At 35.2% G+C, this 23,048-nt stretch overlaps 1 protein-coding gene across 1 annotated transcript in view; it reads right to left on the reverse strand.

Annotated features, from left to right (window-relative positions):
• Window positions 1–23,048, reverse strand: part of LOC136840474 (eEF1A lysine and N-terminal methyltransferase) — a 44,286-nt gene that overhangs the window by 18,222 nt on the left and 3,016 nt on the right. The window contains exons 3-8 of the mRNA XM_067107147.1: window positions 17,511–17,659; window positions 15,498–15,711; window positions 11,187–11,308; window positions 6,669–6,771; window positions 3,254–3,373; window positions 722–858 (exon numbers count right to left, since the gene is read on the reverse strand). Of these exons, the coding sequence (XP_066963248.1) occupies window positions 722–858; window positions 3,254–3,373; window positions 6,669–6,771; window positions 11,187–11,308; window positions 15,498–15,711; window positions 17,511–17,659 (845 nt within the window). The remainder of the gene's footprint in view (window positions 1–721; window positions 859–3,253; window positions 3,374–6,668; window positions 6,772–11,186; window positions 11,309–15,497; window positions 15,712–17,510; window positions 17,660–23,048) is intronic.

The following is a 23,048-nucleotide window of genomic DNA, read 5'->3' on the forward strand; positions in this document are numbered from 1 at the left end:
TTTTCTATAAAATCAACAGTAGACTGCAACTTAAAATATTATTATCAAGTGAAATACTATCTAACAAAGCAGCGCAAGGCAGTGAAACCCAAACCAGTCAGACATGAAGTCTATGCTTGGAAGAGACAGTGATTTCCTAATGATTCACATTCCACTAAATGTACAAGCATTCTAAGAAGAGGTGATAAAATGAGAATAATTATTTCCATGTTCACACAGCAGTGGACTCAAATAATTGATACAACATTACACTACTTGAGACAGGAGGCTGTTAGGTTCTTACCTACCAGGAACCCAAGATCCATGTGAACTGCAGTTATTCAGCCATCAGATGATGAATTTCTTCAAGATCTTTGATGGGGTGCTTAGGATATGTGAAGCCCACAAATGTGAGCTAATGTAAATAATGGGTTTGTTGTTAAATAATTGTATATGGTGATGAATATACACAAGAAACAATTATATTCGCTTAAGAACAGGAAGCACAGCAACCAAGGCTTTGTGCAAATCCAAAAGAGATTTCTTCATAACTTTAATGAATTTCAGAATTAATCATAAAAAAATATGTTCAATAGTTTAGCCCTTCCTTGAGACAGATAAGTTTATTATTGTTTTATGATAGACTTGGTTTTGTTGCTTCACTCTTTACAAAAGTTTTTTGCAGAAATTCATAATACTGTACTATTAAGACAAGGACAATGCAATTAAAAATACAACATACCTCCCATGAGGAACAATGAAGACAGCAAACTTTAATGAGTGTGAATTTTTGGGAGAATCAACAATATGTAGAAGATATCTTGTATTTCCAGACTTTGAATCACACAGCTCCAGACACATATTTTCCCCAGCTACTTTCTAAAAGAGAAAATATAGTACCATACATACATAGCACAATATATATAAATAGTTATATGCACATCAATCTACCCAATTAATTAATTACGATCTATCAAAATTCTGTAAATCATAAATGACTAAGCATAACCTTAGATGACCAAGAGATCAGTTATCTGACATGTTCAAGATATCAGTCATCTGACACGTTCAATATAAAATAAATGAACAAATTTTCTAGGGACACAGGGCCAGAGAGGGTTGTAGAATTGTTGTAAAGAGAAGAGGAGGTGCACGTGTGTGTGTGTGTGTGCGTTTGGGGGGGAAGGGTGTTAGGACTGCTCAACTTGCACACATGCCATAAACATTAATGCCTGTTGGAGTCATTCACTAACAAAATACCAGATTTGTTAGAATATAAGCCGCACTTTTTTCTACGCATGAAAAAATATCTCAAGTAAAATCACTTGCACCTTATGTGATGAGGGTCGATTTTAGGTTGAACCTAAAAGCTATGAGCAACAATTTCAGTGATACAGTGCTAGCAAACTCCAATTCCTCCTATGTAAAACTGAATCCCAGGTTACTTTAGCAATTAACAACCACTTTACAGTTTCAATAAATGTTATAAAATCTAACACACACTAAAGTACACATACCCTACTATTGTACTGTACTTTATATGTTACTTTTTTGTATAAAATTATCAAATATTTGTATGATATTTAAAATTACATTACAGAGAGAGAGAGAGAGAGAGAGAGAGAGAGAGAGAGAGAGAGAGAGAGAGAGAGAGAGAGAGAGAGAGAGAGAGAGAGAGAGAGAGAGAGAGACTGTATACTATGAGACTGAGACACCTTATAAGTCACATCGTGTAGCTTAATCATATCAATATTATATTACAGTAAACAATTTAGACAGCAGATCTAAAAAGCAAATTCATTAGGTCCAAGGGCAATGTGTTTTTCATAAGCAAACTGGCTGTTATGTAAGTAGTAATGGCAGACAAGTAAAGAACAAACTAATTTGAAAAAAATATAATATTCATAGTTACATTCCTTGTTCTGTAACTACACATTTTTACAACTGAATTTTGAACAATTTTCCAAAAAACTGTCAGGTAAGACAATCAAGATCTCCAGAAATCCTGCTAGCCACCAAACTGAAAATGACAGCAGTCAAAGTCTCCAGTTTTAGCCAGAATATAACTAAACTGGCAACACTGGACCACCACTACAACTAATGTGATTACAAGATAGAGCAAATTCATGTAACCTAATGCATTTTTCATGGTGTGCTGATAAATTTTTGTATGCCATACTATGTAAATAACAGTACTGTAATGCCATATAATAAAACCTCTCGAATAAAATTAACATTATAAAACTAACAGTATATGGTGTGTGTGTGTGTGTGTGCGTGTGTGTAAGAAAAGTAAGAACAGCTACTTTTAGACTATTCACACAATAGACTCTAGCAAAACCTAGTACCGTATGTTAATCACCAACTTGGGCAAGGACCACCATTGCAAATAAGAAAAGTACATATTTTTGAAATGGTAAAACAACTGCCTTCTCATTTTTAATAATACAGTAGTTGAATACCAGTACGTAAGAGTAAGCAAACATAACTTATAGTGGGGAAGACTGTGAAGTTCAGGGAAGAAGAGGTAGATCTATTTTTCCACAGCATACCTCAAAAACTTTGGGTCTGTCTTATAAGCAGTGCACCTTACATAATGGTAAATAAAGGAAGCAAAAAGAATTAAGGTACAGATGTCTAAGCAACTTTAGCCATTTTTTAGCAACATAAATGTTAGTACTCAAATATTTTAAATAATTATCTTGAATATATTACTTGGCAGTTCTTGCTAAACCTATTACCGAACTTTTACAAGTTTCCCAAATATTTTCCAGCAACCAAGGTTAATATTTTGTGAGAGAAATAAAAAATTAACAATTTCTCCAGACAAGATGACCCCATTACCCGGCTGCCTTCCAGTAAAATGGGGGTGTACAGAGTCACTGGGGTAAACAGAAATGAACAAAGTTAAGTGAAAATGAGCTCAACAATGTTGAAACACTTCCTATTCATTTTTACAGAACAAGAGCTTGTGCATCAAATTCTTGGTGGAACACGTCATAATTCTCTCCCACTAAAGGAGTTCCAACTTTCTGATGGAAGCTGTTTAGTCCTGTCACCCTGAGTAACATGCACCACTACAAAGAATTTACTGTCATGGATACCCAACTACCAATACACCAGAGACATGGAACACTAAATATTTCTTAAAGGTAGAAATAAGTCCTTCCCTAAAAATAAAACACTTTCCAATGTAGCAAACCTGAATTTCACCTAATGAAATTTACTTAATACACCCAAGTAACATGATTAGTAAGAATGAGGTCAATAGTACCTGAGTGTGTAAGTTATGTCGCAGCAAAGCATACTGCTGAAGTTCACGAACACTATCCTTTAGTTCATCTGGATTTTTGACCCTCTGAACAATATCACTATGTAACTGGACTTCTATAACCTGCAAAAAATGAAATTACAATATTTTAATATAACCTGCAAAAAATGAAATTAAAATATTTTAAAACTTCTTACAACTTCCCACTTTTCTGATATCAATGGTATAAAGCTGGTCTACATTAGCAAAATGTTAGCATCCATATATCCGAGATGGATTCTATATCCAAACAACATCATTCACAATGTTTTGTACAATGTGCATATTCAACAAATTTAAGGAACAATAAATACTGAATAAATATGTTTACCCAATAAGGAAAGCCTATTTATTCAGTAGAGAAAGTATACCATGTAAGACTTACTAGACATTCTACACTATGTATTATTCACAATAACAAAGGCCCATAAATAATACTATTACGCAACAACAAAGGGTACCATAAACTTCCTAGAGTAATAAGATATAGGATGATCAACTATTTTCAATGGACTAGTTTGTTTCATCAAAAAACCCACGACTTTAACACAGCCTATTTGTGCCTCAAACATGAATCCCATAAATATCATTCCAAAGCAGAAGAAAAATTATCAGGTGGCTCAAATAGCTTGGTGCATTAATGCACATTCTCCTTAGGTCCCTGGTGGCTTATCTAATTACTCTTTGTGTGTCTGCAAACTGGTCAACAACTCCCCAAAGAGTCCCAGACTTTTGGAACTGTTCAGAATTGTGTTACTGTAACTCCTTTTCTGTAAGGGAAAGGTAATATAATAACTGTCCAATATTCATTCCATTGTGTATAAATTGTAAATTTTATAAAAGAAAAACATTCTCAAGTGTGTCCTGCCCTCCTCCTGACGACAATTATTACAAGACCTTCCCTTACAGAAAAAGGAATTACTAGAAAAAAAACAGAAACTTTACAGTATATTAAAATCAGCTGATACAGCCAAAATTTTCAATGATACATTGTCATTATTAATCACTGCAGTTTAATTAGACCACATTTATTTCTTGACTTGCAAGTATTTGTCTAAAGGACTTGTTCTGACATGATGGTTGAAAAACTGAATAAGGTAAAATTCTAAAACTTAACAAGTTAAGCAGAAATAGATCAAAGGAAGTGGCTAAAAAGTAAAAGGAAAAAAGCAACACAGCTAGATCCAAAGGGACATTGCAAAGAAAAATAAGTATCACCTACAGCACGCTACTCAAGGCATGCTATGCGTGGTACCCCCTATGAAAGGCAATGTCTTCTTCACACACCAGGACTGAAACACTCTCCTTGGGCCTGCAAGTCTGGGGCCAAAAGTATATCAAACTTTTGTGGGAACTGGTCTACTGACACTTAAGGGAGAACCTGCACCTGCCAATTTTTGCTCATCCAAAATGGGCAACTCTCATCTCATAATAGTTTAATCCAGATAACATTCCAGATATCTGCAGTGGTGGAGGGATCCACAGTACCACCTGCAGGGGGTACACCTCAGTCGCACACCCCAAGAGATATGGAAATACTCACATGCATCGCAAAGCGGTTGGGGTGCCCACCTGAAAGTCATATGTGTTTCAGGGACTTGGGACGAGGAGCAGCAACAGCAGCACATCAATATTTCAGAGATGCAAGCAGTCTGGCTGGCACTCCAACTCTTCCAAGCTCTCCTCCAAGGCAAGTCCACAGTCATGATGAGCAACAACACCTCAGTGGTCACTTATGTACACAAACAAGGAGGCACAATTTCTCTTGACCTGAATGATTTGGCAGTGGAAATGCACAAGCAGTCATAGACCAGGGTACTACTGCTGTCAGCCAGATACATCCCAGACACGATTAAAAATTTTGAAAATAGCTGCTACCCACGTGAACTGAAGTACCAGGAGTGGGACCTAACCAAAGACTTAGCCTCCCTAAGACAACCACCCTAAGAGCCTCTCAGAAGAGCATCGGACCGGGACTTGACACTTACGACAGTTTTCCTGTTGGCCTTACGTTCAGGCAAAAGGTTAGGGGAGCTACATGCTCCCTCGTACGTCATTACCCACTCCCATGGGTAGACATCTATTGGTTTCACATTCCTACCAGAGTTTGTGGCAAAGACCCAGAATCCCGCCACACACAACCCAAGATTTCATGGCTTTTCTGTCCCCTCATTTGAAGGACTTTGTAGGAGATGAAAAGAACAAGATGCTGCTAAGCCCAGTGAGAGCCTTGAGAGCCTACCTCAAATGTTCAAACGTACAGCCCCTCACAGACTAGCCTGTAAGAGACATAAGTACAGACAGGGAGAAGAGGGAGGTTTTGGGGAATACCATCTCCTGGTTGAGAGAAATGATTGAGGGCATACCAGTTAGACCCCAGTGGAGACCCCTCTTCAACCCAAGTGAGGGCTCATATTATTCATGAAGAATCACTTAGTCGTTCATGTCCACCAGGCAGGGGTCTGGAAGAGGTAGACTACATTCACCTATTCCTATCTCAAAGACTTGGCACACAGGTCCTTAGATACCTTCACCCTGGGTCCGGTAGTGGAAGCCCAGTAGGTGATATGAGGACGTAAAGCCCTATGGGAGCTCCGTCAGGAAGAGGGGAGATTACATCGCAGACGTCATGAGGTTCTCAGTGAGTACGATTTCACACATGATGAACCTTTGCATTTTCATGACTGAACAGTTGGTAGGTGACTGGCAAACATCACCTAGGATCCAGAGGGAGGGCTACTTGGTAGGGATACTCCCAACTGGTTACCTGGGAGAGATCATCCTCCTGCCTCCAAGTGAGGCTCCATATATGAAAGCATAGGTTAGTATATGTGTCAGAATAAATACCAAATTAAAAATAAATTTGTATTTTTCCTAACTTACAAACCCATGCTTTCATATAGATAAGTTTACCCTCCTTGTACTACCCTGTGTAGTTTTGGCCTCTCGATCCTCCTAGGAGACAGAGTATAACTGCATAAGGGCTGACTCACACACTGGACAAGGATAGGCCGACCCAGGTCACATGTGACCACAGGCCTAGCATTAGGATTTTGTTTTTCAGAGATGATTCAGTAACAACCAAAGTGCACCAAGCTCGAGTACTCCATATATGAAAGTTTTGGTTCATAAGTTAGGAAAAATACAAATTTCTTTTTAATTTGGTATGTTTTAAGCAATCAAATCCTGTTTTGCTTTGACTTTTAGATTGATATAAGTCAGAACTCACAAACTGGAGCTCATATTTAACAAACAAATTTTGCTCTGTAAAATAAAACCTGCAATAATCTTGAAAGTATGAGAAATACTGTAAGTGTATTTAAGAATTATAAAATACTGTACAGGTACTTAGAACTAGCCAATAATTCTAAAGACTTACAGGATTAAAATTTGGCATTTGTCTAAATTTTGTGCATATTAGCACAAACACTGGAAAGGAGAATTCACCTGCATCAGTACGCGCCTTCTCAGCTTCTTCACACCTGTAGCATGAAAATAAGAGCAGTCAGTGAAGTTTCCTTTAAATCATTCCCTACATATTTAAAATAAATCTTAATCTTCACTATTTTCTAATTAGAACATCAACATTCAAATACTGTTTTTAAATATAAAAAATAATGAACAGATTAGCTTGCTAATAAATACATCACTACTTAAAATGCCACAAAACATCAAGAAAAATCTGTAAGAACTACCTTTCCTACTTGCAGGGGGTTTCTTGGATACCAATAAAGTTAAATCAAAATAACAGAGGCTCTTAACCAACAATGGTGACAGACAAAAATAAAGCATACTGGCAAACTTCCTTTAAATCAGTGGTGTCAAATCAACTTGAGGTTGGTTTTCATATAAATCTTTTTAGTATTTGTATAGCTTATTGACTCAAGTTGCAAGTACAAAAATATGACCTGCAGCAAGGACTGCATGCATAAAAAGGCCAAACTCTTGGGGAATTATTATTCCTCTTTTTGGGAAAAGCACAGTATGTTCTCTTCTTTTCCTACAGATGCCCAACTATCTTGACAACATGAATAAGAGCATGCTGTACCATAAATCTCATCCCTCTACTGCACTGACCAGTGACTACTTTGACATAAACCTATCAGTCCCCGTATCTCATTATCAATTCATCTATCTAGATTTCAAGCACTAATTTAACTCTTGCTGCACAGCTAAGGTCTGAGTAAATGGCAATGGCTTCATCAAAGAAAGCAGAGTATGTATGTTTAGTTTCTCAGCACAGTAATATGCCTGTTGCAGAGCCCCTGGACTGAATGTGACTTCTACAAGAAGTCATGACAAGAAGATTATTTACCACACAAAGGACCAGGAATGGTTAATAATAAAACCAAGAACTATGATTCTAAAAGTCAACATGGATTACTCACACATGTTCATGTATGGAAATGGAAGCTGGCTTACCATGGTCAAAACAGGAAATCGAAGTAACTGACTGAATACTAGAAAATATCAACATAAATCATAAAATTAATTGGACTGGTTTTATTAACTGTAATGCTATGTAAACATGAATTTGAGCTTGTAGTGTAATTCAGTATACTTGAAAGATATCAAAAACATTCATCTTAATGCTAAATACTATGAAACGAGTATATACAACCACTCTTGTTATTTTCAAAGGTTAAGTTCTGTGGTATCAAACAGAAATGTAATTTTACAAATACAGTACAGAATTATTGAATTATCTTAAGGAAAGAAAAAACAGGCCTAGATAGCAAAGTCCTCATATTCTCATTTCTACTACTGAGTAAGTTTAGTTACAGTTTTTAGTTACAGTTGTATATTAGTATCTGTGTTGCTAGTGTGTCCATGCTGTAAAAAATAAAGTAATAGGAGAGGCCTAATACAGCAGGTTTGCTAATAAGAATGTTTTTTACTGTCCCAAAGCCTGGACCAAGGTTACCATTCTACATACTCAAGTAGGGACATGTGATCAGAGATACCTACATAGTTATGTATGTATATCTCTCTCTTGCTGAGTTTCAATTAGCTTATGGTAAAATTAACTAAGCAAGCTAACATTCTCTTAAATAAAAGAGATCAATAAAAATGTATTTGCTCTCTAAAAAGTTAGTGATGATAAGTTTACCTAAGCAAGCTTGACATTCTACATAATAATGATTTAATCTACAGTGCTCTTTAGGAGGATAGGTATAGTTCAGGTTTTAAGCCATGGTGATATAACATAATGGAAGGGGATACATATATATTAGTCAACAGGTTGTAATTCTGGTTTCAAATTGTGACTATTAACAATGTATTATAACACACTAATCCCAATACATGTATGTATTAAACTGAACTGATTTCTACATAATCTTTACTCCTTGATGTTCTTAACCAATTCAAATTCCTGAGGTTTTTTAATTAATATCTCTCAAATGCTTGTTTTTAAATTCCAAGAGTCACACGTAATTTGGGGGCTGACTGTATTCATTGCGTATGTGCCAATTTCAATCCGTGTAATACTTCAAGTACTTTAATTTGTTATATCAGATGTTTACACTTTTGTATTGCTTCTTCTGCTAATATTTATCTGTTCTACAGTTCTGATTTATTCTACTTTCCCATATCTTATATCACTTACTTCATGTTACTTCATATTACACTTGTATACATGTACTTCACATTAAATAACAGTTGAGGAAAATATTTCAAGTACTTCACATTAAATAACAGTTGAAGAAAATATTTCTACAGCTATTTAACCCTTAAACGCCTAATGGACGTACCATACGTCGACGAAAATTGTCTGTTGGATGACAAGTGGACGTACCATACGTCGACTAAAAATGCTTTTTCAAATATTCGGAAAAATAATTATAGGCCTAGTTTGCGGAAGGTTTCAAATCACGCTATGAGGGATGCTGGGAGTTCACGGATCAAGCTGTTGTTTTGTTTATAAAGCGTCCACACAGACGCCGCATGCGCCGAAATTCCCTCCTTCTCGTACCAGACAGCATCAGCCGGACCGTGCCAGAGCGATTTTTGACACATCCGTGTTTTTGCAGAACTTTGGCGGTGTTTGCATGATGTTGTGCTGCAACAGGACGTTTGCAGAGATGTCTCAAAGCCGTCAGGACCGTGAAAGGCGCATACTGCCTGTCGGTAGTGAGCGTGTGAGACGAAGTTTTAGACTGGGATGCTGGAGAAGGACCCAGCAGCCAAAGTGACCCAGCTCTCAGCGCCGCGTGTTGTTCGCCCACGTGTGACCGAAGGCGACCAAGGACCACATCGTGCCTTTTTACGACCCCTAGAAGCATCGGGGTGTCCTGAGGGGCATCCGTAAATTTTGAAAAAAACTTTTCCTTCGCTGAAAATCCTGGCATTTCTTGAGTCACCTTGTCGTAATTTTTTCGCCATTTTATATTATTCGTTACATAAAGTGTTATACATCAAAATGTGCGCAATTTCATGTAGAATACAACAAAAAAATAGATCATTCTTTTAGCTTTTAACAGTTTTGAAATATTTTCATTTAAATCACGATAACTGACAAAATTTTAACATTCGGTCAATTTTGACTAAACCGAAATGCTCAAAACGCAATCGTGAAGCCAAAATTCTTACATTCTAAGTAACAATCAATCATTTACCTTATTCTGCAACAAACGGAAAGTCTCCAGCACAATATTTCGATTTATGGTGAATTTTTAAAAAACTTTTCCTTCGCCTCCAAAAAAATCCTAGCATTTCTTGAGTCACATTGTCAATTTTTTCGCCGTTTTTATATTATTCGTTACATAAAGTTTTATACATTAAAATGTGCAATTTCATGTAGAATACAACAGAAAATAAATCATGCTTTAGCTTTAACAGTTTTGAAATATTTTCATATAAATAACGATAAATAAAAAAATCAATCTTCGGTCAACTTTAACTTGATTGAAATGCTCGAAAAACACAATCTTAAGCCAAAATTCTTACATTCTAGTAACAATCAATCTTTTACCTTCATTTTGCAACAAATGGAAAGTCTCTGGCACGGTATTTCGATTTATGGTGAATTTTTGAAAAAAACTTTTTCCTTCCATCCCACGCAAACTCCGCTAAAAATCCTAGCATTTCTTGAGTCACCTTGTCAATTTTTTTGCCGTTTTATATTATTCGTTACATAAAGTGTTATACATCAAAATGTGCAATTTCATGTAGAATACAAAAAAATAAATCATGCTTTTAGCTTTTACCATTTTTGAAATATTTTCATATAAATAACGATAAATAGAAAGAAATCAACTTGATCAACTTTAACTCGATCGAAATGGTAAAAATGCAATTGTAAGCTAAAAACTTACAGTATAGTAATATTCAATCAATTTTCTTCATTTTGAAACAATTGGAAAGTCTCTAGCACAATATTTCGATTTATGGTGAATTTTTGAATAAAACTTTTTTACGTCCATGAATTCATGCATCATTTGTGATAATATTTTCTCTGTGTTGCTTTAATCATTTTACAATCTGTTATATACCAAAAAATCATTGCAATTTAGTGTACAATACAACTAAAAAAATTAACTCATTAGCTTTAACCATTTTGCTTGCACGATTTGTATAAAATTATATACGAGTTTTTTTTTCACTGTCATATATTCCAATTTTTATATATGATAATGATATTTTTTTCATTTCTGATGGTTGCATACTAAACTTCAGGCAATGAGAAAAAAAGGAGCCAAAATGAACTCTTAATCTTAAAACTAAGCGTGCTGTTTTTTTTGAAAAAACTTTTTCCGGCAGTGCGCTAGCTCCCTAACTTCCGCCAGCATAAGGAGACATTTTTGTAAATAGGGCTTCGGCGTTTAGGGGTTAATCACCACATTAATTTTCCCTCAAAATTTTCTTGTTACATACAGCAGTTAAGACTTGGACATACCTACACACACGAACCATCCAACAATTCTGGGGAAACCACTGAAGTACATAATCCACTATGTGCTCTTGTAGTAATGAAACACACACATAACGTCCCCCAACACGAAGCACTCGGCTGAGTTCCTGAAGGCAAAACATAATAGTGCATGTATTCTATCATCCTTCCTTTAAAAAAAAAAAGAGGCTAATTACCCTAAGAAGTAAAATCCATCACAGCAAGATTTACTGGATTTCAATAAGACTTAAAAACTACAAGAAAGTCCCAATAGCAATGCATTCCCACAAATCAGAACATCCACTTGCATCTCCTGACATTCAGCTTGAATGTCTTTTGCTGTCTTTACTACATGAAATGGGTATTATGATTACTGTAATTGTAATTCCCTGTTTGTTTAAAATCAGTAAGATTCTTCTTGGCTTGGCTCCACTGATATTACACTACAGTTCAACTACTTTTTGAGCCTACAGCCCACTTCTGCATTTCACGTTTACCCTTGCAAGACTAGTTTTCCTTTCAGTATTTTTGTATTTCTTCAGTAAGATACTGATTTTGTCACTATGGAAACATCCTATCTGTCAAACCACAAGGGAACTCATGCCACAATGTGACCTTTTGCTTGCATTTATTTTTTTATTATCATCTTCTGGATCCTATTCATTCATTCTTTAGGGCCACCATCATATTTACTATGATTTTTTTCCCTTTTCAGCCATCTGTGCCAGAAAACTTCATAAATAATCTTTTGTTTCGGGTAAGTTCTTCACTCTTGCTCCTGAGCTCAGTACACTGAGGATGAAAATTTGCAGCCTTTCTGATCCCTAACTTTGCTCCTTATCCTACTGAGTCAGTGAATGTTATTCTTTATCTTCCTCTGCAAGTTCATGTTTAATTTTGCTACACAATATACTCGAACCACAAGGAATTACCTTCCTTCTTTCTGATATTATTGGAGCTAAATGATCCATTTCCTCCAACACAGTATCATAAAGCTTTTTTCAGTCACCTACTTGCACTCAAGGGTTTTACTTGCCATCTGAGTTACGCCATGTGTCAGTTCCACATTATAATATACCTGATATACCATAACCCATGGATATTTGTGGGTTTTTGGAAATATCTTCTCAGAACCAATGCTGAAACCATTCCTACTTGTTCCTCCTTCATACACATACAGTAGTATATGGTATGCCCTTGGCAAATGTGATGTGATTTTTCTGTTATATTTTTCTTTATTATTCAAAGCCTGAATGTGTTTTGGTACTGTCTTGAGATGTTTATATATAGAAGCTACAGAATTTTACAAAAAAAATTTTAAAGAACACAAGGTTTGTCATTCATGAAGAAGCTATTGTTTCAAAGCAAAACTCTAAAAACATATTTGCCCTCACATAATGAAAAATAATACTTTCTGATTCATCTGGCCTTCGAAAAAAATTCCTGTTGAATACCTTATGCCAGACTTAAATGATAAAAAATATTCTAAAGCCCCCTTCTATGAATGTTAACAGTTTTTCAAGCCATATCATTTAGAGGCAGACAATCTGCTTACTAGAGGTCTTCCTGAACTCTCTACGAATCAGTTTTTGCTCTGGAATTTCCTGTCTCCGAAGACACTAGAAAGGACTGGAAAACTAGGGCAGGGGCAGATGAAAGCCTATGGAATGACCTCCTTCACCTGAGGAATCAAACTATTCTTGGTCCTTATTCAAGACACATTAATCATCCTGGTGTATTATTTCGAAATTGCTGAAACTTCCTCCTGAACTGAAATAGGTAAATGTTTCCTTATTACTATTACATTATCACTTCAGAACTGCACGAGGTTCCACACAGTTCTTAATCAGGGATGCTGCATCTGCTGTCCTAACCTAGTAGGTCAAACTGTTAGTCCCAAGGTTTAAAAAGCTCCTTGTTTGTCTTCATGTAATAAGATAATAAATTTGAGCAGAACTAACTCAAAACAAAAATAAGTCAGAGATCTTACGAACAACTCTCAGGAGAGGTTAGTTGGTTTCCATCAATTATGCTGTACAGTACAAAAAACCATACTTGAGTACATCAACAGACTCCTCTTCCAGGCAACAAATACCCAGGAAAGAGATCCTGACCGTACATCAACAAAATTAAATGAAAACCCTCTAGGTGGGTATGCCCCTTGATGAAAGCATTCTCTGGAAAAATGAACAGAACCTCATAGACAGGTTAGTAAGTTCAAACCTACAGTTGACAGAAAAAATGTATACATAATTCTCAACTCTAAACAAGCACTAAAAACCTTCCTAAATTGGAACCCCATAGGAGGTATCATAGTGTACCTGGAGTTCCACACTGTAGAGGGCACTGTACAGTTTTGCAGCACAACTCTGCTTGGGATATGTTTTAACCTTATCTTGCACCAGTTTTCAATTATCATTTCAGAAGAAAGCTTTTCAGCAAACCTTAAAAAAGTTTTGATATCATTCAGTGGTCTTGTTAAACTAATTTATAACCATACAGTTGAAGACTCACTGACTGCTCTCAATGAATACTTCCCAATAAATAACAAACTACATGACATGACTTGGACAAGGAAGGCTTATTCAGACACTCATTCTAAATGACTTGCAGCAAATACTGCAAAGTTTCTCAAATATTACATATGCCTTCTGTCAGCTTCCTAGTCATTAAATGTGTTGTCCTTCAAGAGATTTGTAACTCTCTTAACAGTTTCCTTTGGAGTGAAAGAATTTTTATTTACCATTCCTGCTTCACCCACCCCACCCTTTTCCACAAAGAAACCAGGCAAAGAGATGGATGAGAAAAAATTTTAAATAACGGTAAGTCCTAAGAATAGCTTTAACCCACTATCTGGTCCTAAATAAAGGTCTACATGTATTTTTCATTTCTTTGAATATCTTACTCTCCTATATGTGTGCTAATTTATTAATATACAGTGTTCTTTAATATAAAATTAAATATTAAGTGCAATATTCACTAGTGTTTCTCCTCTACCACATTAATTCACACTAGACTCTCTTCTGTCTGATGTGATTAATACACTATCACATACAGAATATATTATTCCAATGTTACTTTCTAGTTTACTAAATTCCATGTAGTAGTGAGCCTCCCCAAGAATATTCCTCTTTACTCCCTGTAACTACTAATCAATGTCTATTTTGTTTCACACCTTCCGGGTAATCTGTGATAATAAAAACCTACAACAGAAAATCAGAACCTTCAAAATGCCATACAGGAGGACACTTGTCCAACTTGTAGTAGCTTACTTCTTCCCACCAACAACAATCATTTGTTAAAGGTCCTTCACACTTTTTTTCAGGGGAGGACTTGCATTATAATCCCTAAGTTGCTTTCACAACTGTCATTTCAAATTGTGTCTAAAAGATCATAAATTGCTTTAAATGTCCACAACAAAAGGTAAGTCAGGCCATACTAATCTTGGAAGCAGTACAAGCCTTTATGGCACATCTTCACGTCTCAAAAATGTGGCAGAGAAAGTAATCCAAGTCCTTACATAATTTTTCTAATGAAAGACATTTCAAGTGGCTCCTATCAAGATTTACAATATGCCCCTGACATAGCTAATGGCACTCATTTTTAAGTATACTTGTCAATTTGTCTTCAGATATTTTGAATGCATCCTAAGGTCCATAAGACTGAACAGACTAAGGAAGTTACCATCCGGGAGTTCATGTAAAAATATCAGACCTTAGCAAAGAATAACTTAAATTCTGATTATTCTCTTTTATTATTATTATATATATTGCTATGGCAGGTAAGGTCAGAAATATTTTAAGTTCTTTTCAGGAAAAGACTCATTTGAAAATGGTTTTAATTTTTACCACTATGATGCTTTATTTTCAAAAGAATTCTCCTATTAGTCAAAGGTGCACACTCCAACAAGTTACAATTGACACTCAATGAACACACACGGATAATTCGGAGAGAACCCAACTTCTATCCATAATAAACCTGAAGATAAAGTCCATGTTCAAAAATATGTAGAGGTAGATAAATTGTCATAACATTGCCCAAAAACCCTCTTTTGCACATTAAGCATGTGCAATTATGCAAAATATTAAGTGATGCAAGAACTAAAGAGTTAACCATGATAATAAATGGTAAATTCAAAAGGCTTGCTTTGATGATATTTTTACATTCAAAGTACCCAAATTTAATTACATGATTATATCAACAGACACAGATTTAAGAAAAATATTATATCACAGATTTTCTCTAAATTTTTAGACACCTCATGATCTATATAATGTAAAAATTGTGTGGACTGGATCCAAAACTTTCATAACTTACACTGAAATATTTGCTGATGGTAGATAAAACTTCTTGTGAAGAATCAGTCATGAGAGCATCAAGAGTCCCTTTATCAAAAACACAAGAAAACTGCTCATCTTGAAAAGTGGTGGCTGTGATATCCATTTGTAACCACTGCATATCTGGCAACTCTGAATATTTAGCTTGCATCTGCCTAATGACAATTTCACTAATGTCAACATTGATGATATCTCTGAAATTTAAGGAAAATTAATCATACACTACTATGCCCTCCTGCAACTAGCCAAAAATGTAAATGCTATCATTATCATCATTTTCAATGTCATATGATACAAAGGACCTCTAAAATTCTGCCACTCATGTACAGTATTGCCTATGCTTCATCTTTCATAAATCTCTACTCACTTCTCACAGTTCTCATCAAAGAAAGTCTGGGTCTTCCAACTCTTCTCGTCCCTGCAGGATCCAAGCTGAAACTCACTTATAATCTTCCTTTCCTATGACAATTTCAATCTATCTATTTCTAAATCTTATTCAGCCTTCCCAACACTTGAGTTGACATTTTCAGTCTCTCTCTAAATTCCAACTCACCACAACTTGTACTGGATTTCACTGTTCCTTAACATTTGACAGATTCAACCTCATTAATCCTTTCTCCATCTAATGTTATTTCATCCCTTAGTGAATATTTTAATGTTATCTTAATTCTCCCTAACACATACACACTTTATTTATGTACCTTAATTTGCCATCAAGTGACAGATGGATCATCCACATTCTCTGTACCTAAGATGAGGTACCATCTGACAATTTTATGTAGTGCATAAAACCAAGAATGAATAACTCACTCACCAAGTTGGCCATCAGGTATGACCATGACCCACTACCAAGAACACCATACACCCCACATAACACTCAAAATTTTATGCTAATCTAATCCAATCATCAACCAGATCCTTCATATTCAAAACATGTAGACTCTCCAGAAGATGGTTTTGCAATTGTCTCCTGGTTCTAGTTACTGTTAAAACCATGGGACAATCCTAGAAATTATGAAACATTTGACATACTGTTTCACAAGTTTCAACTAATGCAGCAATAACAAGAGGCTTGATCAACCAAGCAACCAGTATTCCAAAAGTTGACACTATAGGCCTAAAAAACTCAAGTAACATATCTAGAGGCTTAATGTGAAACATGATAATATCCAGGACCAGCAAATACATCACCAATATGGATTTCTTAACTGTGCCCAGTGTTCACCATACAGTAACAATAAGATGCCCAGCAATGACCTCCCAACTGACAGACAGTAGACATTACAGTGAACTGAGCTCCTAAACAAAAATCCCACCTGCCTCACAAGGTGAAATAGGATGATGATGATAATGGTTGCAAAACTGATACAGTACTTTGAAATTTACCTCACTAGCTGGAAGTAGGGGTGAACTAGCTCAACCATCTCTATTCCTCAAGACTATGAGAGTAATAATAATAATAATAATAATAATAATAATAATAATAATAATAATAATAATAATAATAATAATAATAATAACGAGGAACCAAATCCAAAGTGAGGTACAGTATTGTATCTGTTAAAATCATGTACAATACAAAACAGAGGTTTCAAGAGCCTGATTGGGTTCTCTTTTGAAAAGGGGACTGAGCAGGCTCTTAAAAGCTCTCTTTTGTACATTTTTATGAGATTTTAACAAGTACATCAATGGGGAGCTATACTTTGTAACAATAACAGCATGGAAAAACCCTTGGTCAAACTTTTACTTCCTTGCAAAAAAAATCCATATACAGTAACAGGAGCCATAATCAAGAAACATGGTCAAATACAGTACATTACAGAAGTTCAAATTAAAACTATTACATTACAATGCCAGCTGTTTTAAACAAATTCCAGCACAATAAAAATGTAAAATTAAACTAGAGCTGAATTAAACGTTGCACTATTCAAGATTTAGTCTTTCAAAAACTTAGAGCTACAGGTGAATTAAGATGAACTTAAGATATACTTACTTGTATCCCACTTTGTGCAGATCTGCACTAATTGCAGAATTGCCACAGCCTGCAATCAATATCTTATCTTGAAGTTTTATATACTTATGCAAAATACCACACAATTCTGCATACTCTCCATACCTGTAAAATACATATACAAATAAGATCTGAAAAAACCAGGAACTTCACTACATTTTGCCAAAATATACAAAAAATATCCCTTGCGAATGCCTTGCTTTTAATAGTCACTAACAATATGTATAAAATAACTATGTACAGCAGATCATTAAAACCAATAAAAAGTACAATTTTAATAGAGTAATTCAAGTAAATGTTACAAAAAGACAAAATAAGAGTTTGTCAATTTTTCATAACTTGTATTTTAACATCTTTCACATTCACAATTGATCCCTGATGCTCTTTTCCTGCCAAGAGCAACCAGATTTGCAGAACAGGAGCACCAATATGCAGTAAATTAGCCTTGCTGTTAAACTTTTAAATTCCAGAGGTACCCCTGTTCCTCACACTGTTGGGCTGCAAAAAAAAAAAAAAAAAAAAAAGACTCCCTGAAGATGCAATGCTTTACTATCCTAAAGCAGAGCAATTCTCCTTGTATTTTATAATTTACTTACATTTTTATCTATTTATCTATTAATTTGTTAACTTTTAGTTTCTTTTCTAATAAGTGATCTCTTCTTTCTGTATTTCCTATTACCTTCCGTTACTTCTTTCAAATGAACATCATATTCTTAAGAAGCCTGAGTTTCAAGTCAATGACCCCTGTGGGCTCGTTCCATATGAATAGGGTTCATCTGCTGAATAATAATAATAATAATAATAATAATAATAATAATAATAATAATAATAATAATATAATAATAATAATAATAATAATAATAATAATAATTATTGTGTGTGTGTATTAATAATAAAAATATGAATACAGTAGTTAGTGCACTAATGATGCCCATTGTGTCAGCAGATATTAGACAGCTTACATTCTAGTTAAGAGTTACCTATATTTAAGTAGAACAATGAACAGTGTCTCTACAAATGATATGTGTGACACCACTACTGTAACAGGGACTGTCAATTTAAAAGATCATTTTGTTCTATCACTAAGGTGGGCAACTACATATTTAGTTACGTCCAAATCCAGAAGTTTCATTATCATACCCTAGCAACCTACTAATCACAAGAGCTTCTGATTTAGTGTATACAGTACTGTAATATGATAGAATAGTAATCAACTGTCAGTATTATTTGAATGGCTTAATGTACTGGCAGCAATGATGAATATTGTTATTTACGTATATACTGTACTGTAGTAGTAAATTTTCAGTTTCATAGAATAAACATCATTGCAGAGAGCTATTTTTTTTAAATAGTTGTTTTATAAAGGCCTTGAACACTGCCCTCCTCAATCCACTCAATGGTCCCAGTTTCAGTTAATAAATATATCTACATCATATTCTTGTGCAGTATTCTAACACAGAGAAACCCCCACCCTTACTCCTAACCTTACTTCTCTCAATATTATTTGGAAAAAATATGTGAACACTGGAATATTGTTTGTTGTGGCTAGTGGCAAATTACTTGCCAGGAGACAGCAAAATTGAATTTTTGCAGTTGATATTCAGACTAATTCCCTCATTATGCAACATATTCCTACAACTGTTAGTATGTTGAAGGATGGGAGTTTGATTTATTCTAGGAAACTTAAAACCACATAAATTAGTGGTATTCTTTATTACTGCATACATATTGGCATTTCAAATAATTCTGACATTTGTTTCCTAGGCCTATGCTATCATATCATACACAGAATCAGAAGCACTTCTGATCAGCAAGCTACTGGGAAGTGATAATGAAACCTTCAGACTTCTCAGATTTGGCTCTAAGATTTTGATTTACTGACAACAAGTTAAGTCATTCACAGAGGAACGTACAGTAAGTTACATAGGAGGCAAGCAAACAAAATTAATATAAAACATTTGTTCAGAAAAAAAGTATTAAAATCGCTAGATCTATAGAAGGAAAAGACAAACAGTCACATTATACATAAACGACTTCACAAGTAATGATAAACTTTTTTCTGGTTTTTAGCTAAACTTGTGTTAGATTAACTTGAACTGGGATGAATTAACCTTTCTCAGCTACTTTTCCCGTAATTTTAGAACTTCGTTCATAATGGATATTCCTAGCACCCTAATCTAGGATAACAGAGTAAAACACTGGTAAAATTGGAGCTCAGCAAAAAGCTAAAACGAAAGTGGCTTGTATGTGCATCTTGGTTTACTTTCTTCAAGGCTTGTCTATATTTAAATCATTGATACTTCAGGCCTACATCCTGATCCAGTCCATAATAAAGACAACATTCTCAGTCATGACCTACATCAAATCTTATAATACCTGAAGAACACATACAAAGAATTCTACTAATAATAATGATCCAGGGTCAGGTGGCATATGTCAGTGAGAGTGCAACTGAGGAAGATGTCAAAAAAAGAGGAACAGGTGAGACAACATTAGCTGAGAACAAATCATGATGCATGCGTATCAATCTAACTTTACTCCAACTTTGCTGTTCATTTACAGCCTTTATTATCTAGCAATGGGGCATCACCCAAAAACCCCTATACAGTATAACTGGTAAGCTATACTGTATGTGACCCATCAAATTCCTTACTGATAAAATAATTTAGTCTAGATATTTGCCTATTTTTACCAAATATATCAGTAACTAGGCTACCTGGTAAAGTCAATAGAACACTAAAGGCATGAAAAGGTATAAAAACTAATTTAGGTCAGATTTAGCCATAAAACATTCACAGTAAGTGAATGGCTAATGAATTTCTCACTAAACTCATAGTATAAGACTGCCAATAAACAAATGATGCAGCATTCTTTTTGTATAAAATATATGGGAATAAGTTGATGCCATGGGAGATGAGTTTTTATTATTACAAGGCTCAGTCTTTTTCAAGTCTCAACCTAATATAACCAGGAGGAAAGTCACTCCCACAAGTCCTTGCCTTTGAATCAATACTACACATATTCAAGTTCTTCTGTATATTTCTAATCGTCCCACATATTGATGTATTGTGGAACCATGGTTTTTTACCATTCTACCCACATGAGAAACTAACATCCCAAATTTTTAAATTGGGGGATATATCTGGCCACCTGATTTTCACCTATAGCTTCCTTTCAAGCAAGACCTGAATTTTTAAAAGGTTAACCGAAGTCTGTAAATTAGTAGTTATATATGTAACCTACCCACAACTACATTTCCACAGAACTCTAGTGAGACAGTTGGGTTATAATCACTCTGTAAAAGCTCCCAAGAAGATGAATCAATGGGATATCCCCACATTCTGAACATCAAGCTACCAAGAAGGAATATAAAATTTTTTGGTCTCATAAGATTAATAAGAAATCATGATATCAAGAGAAATGTAGTTTCTAACTAAATTTTGGAAAAATATCCTTAACCAAATCTTCCATAGATAGAAGACCAACTGCTAGAAAGCACAAACCTTCAACGTAGCAAAGTTAGGAGAAGAAGATTGCAAAATTAAGGTAGGTTATGGTGGGTCCTGCAGGAAGGAATAAACCTCCCAAGCAGGCAAAGAATCTGAGGATAAAACCCTATCAGTTGAAAAGGGGTATAGGAAGGTCCAGCACCCTCTCCATCCCGGTACCAATTATAAGATGCATATGAATGTGCGTGTGCATTGATATTGTTGTACTTGGGGATAGGCGAATCAAAGTTCTTATCACTGTACTGTAGCTCTGCTCGGCTACTGAAGGTTAGGTTAGTGTGGTATCCTTTTTAAATTTATTTTTTCTTTAAAGTATTTTTGATTTCTTCTCTGTGAAAAAGCAATATCGAAATCTGTGTAGAAAATAATGACTGACACGTAATTGGTAACATCTCAACCAAGTTTTAAGCTATCCTGTGATATATTCAATTACCTACATTAAATATTTGCCAACAATTTCTGTAAAATCATTGCTATTGACAATTAATATACTTTTATCAAAATGCGCTTTGTTCCTCGTTGCGAGAAAAAAGTATTCCAATATTCCTTAGAGCTAAATTCTTTATGGGTTTTTGGCAGCAAATTCATTTTCACTTTGCTTGGGATTGTCACGCCAAGTCTTCATTCGTCTGGTCCGTTTCGCACCGATCCTTGGAAATTGGTCGACACATCCCGCATCACAGTTGCGGGCAGATTAACTGCTAGAGTTTTCTAGTTATTTTTCGTTGGATATAGTGTCACTTTTTATTCTGACGTCGATTACTCAATAATATTTTTATTTAAATGTCATCTGCTGTCCTAAGTTTGAATGGTTTTGTCTATTTCAGGACCAAAACTACTCTAGCCTTAAAATCTCGCCATTGTCCAACTCCCACCTGAAAATTTTAGTGTTACTATTTAATTCTTGTTACCGAAAATTAATGCTATAAATTGCCGTGTTACTACTTTATCTACTTTTTACGCGACATTCTTTGTTTCTTTTACTATTACTGAGGAAAAAATATATTTCTAACTTTAACCAGCTCTCTAAAGGCTAACATCATTCTTAACTCTTGTTGCTAGTCATATGTATTCACCCAGTTTTTTGTTAGGAGTATTGGTATCTCTAAGGTTATGTTCAGATTCATTATTTCCATTACTTATTTATGGGAGAATAAGTACTCACATCCTGGCATTTTCCTCTGAAGTTCGCCTTACTGTCCAACATACCGAGTGTCTTACTTTATAATGCCAGAATTCTTGCTTTAATGTGCTGCTTCTTATTGGCGCTGAAAGCCAAGAGTGTCCTCGGATCTTCTTGAGGTCCAGTATTTAACTTTTACCCTAAACCGCATGTCCGCATCATTATGTATAGTTCAGATGACACCTATGAAATTATCCTACAGCTACCATGATAACGGTAATTCGATAACGCCAAGTGTTCCGCCGCTTCAGGTCCGCATAACGTGCATGCTCGTTATTCTTAAAAACATTTCTAGGTATTCTCCTCTGCATGGCAAGTCGCTTCCTTTCATTCAAGACATTTAATTTTGACCCTATCGTGATTGCTTACCGTATCAATTTCCTTTATTTACAAGGTTCTTCGCTATTACTCTTTCAACGCTAGAATGTTTCATTATATATCTCCTCTCTATCATTTGCATGACAGTCATTTTCCAGTTATGATCCAGATAACTGTCTCCATTCTCCTTCAGCTGAGAGACTTCAAATACTTTTGTCCACATAATATCACGCCTTATCTGTGGTAAACACTCACATTAAGATTAAATCTACATTAAGACAATTAAATCCCTTACATATCGGTTTGAGTTCTTGTTGTGAGGTTCAAGATGACAGGTCCGGGTATGACTGATTTATTTCGTTGTTGTTTCAGATTTAGCTGGCCTTGTGCCAGCACGGGCTCTTGCTCCTAGAGCAGCCCGTAACTCTATATTGATGAGTCTGTGAGATCGGTAGGTTAGGTGAAAACTTTATTATGATGCATGAAAGTGATTTTGGTGGGGGTGATTTT

This window comes from Macrobrachium rosenbergii, chromosome 1, assembly GCF_040412425.1.
Source record: "Macrobrachium rosenbergii isolate ZJJX-2024 chromosome 1, ASM4041242v1, whole genome shotgun sequence".
Lineage (NCBI taxonomy): Eukaryota > Metazoa > Arthropoda > Malacostraca > Decapoda > Palaemonidae > Macrobrachium > Macrobrachium rosenbergii.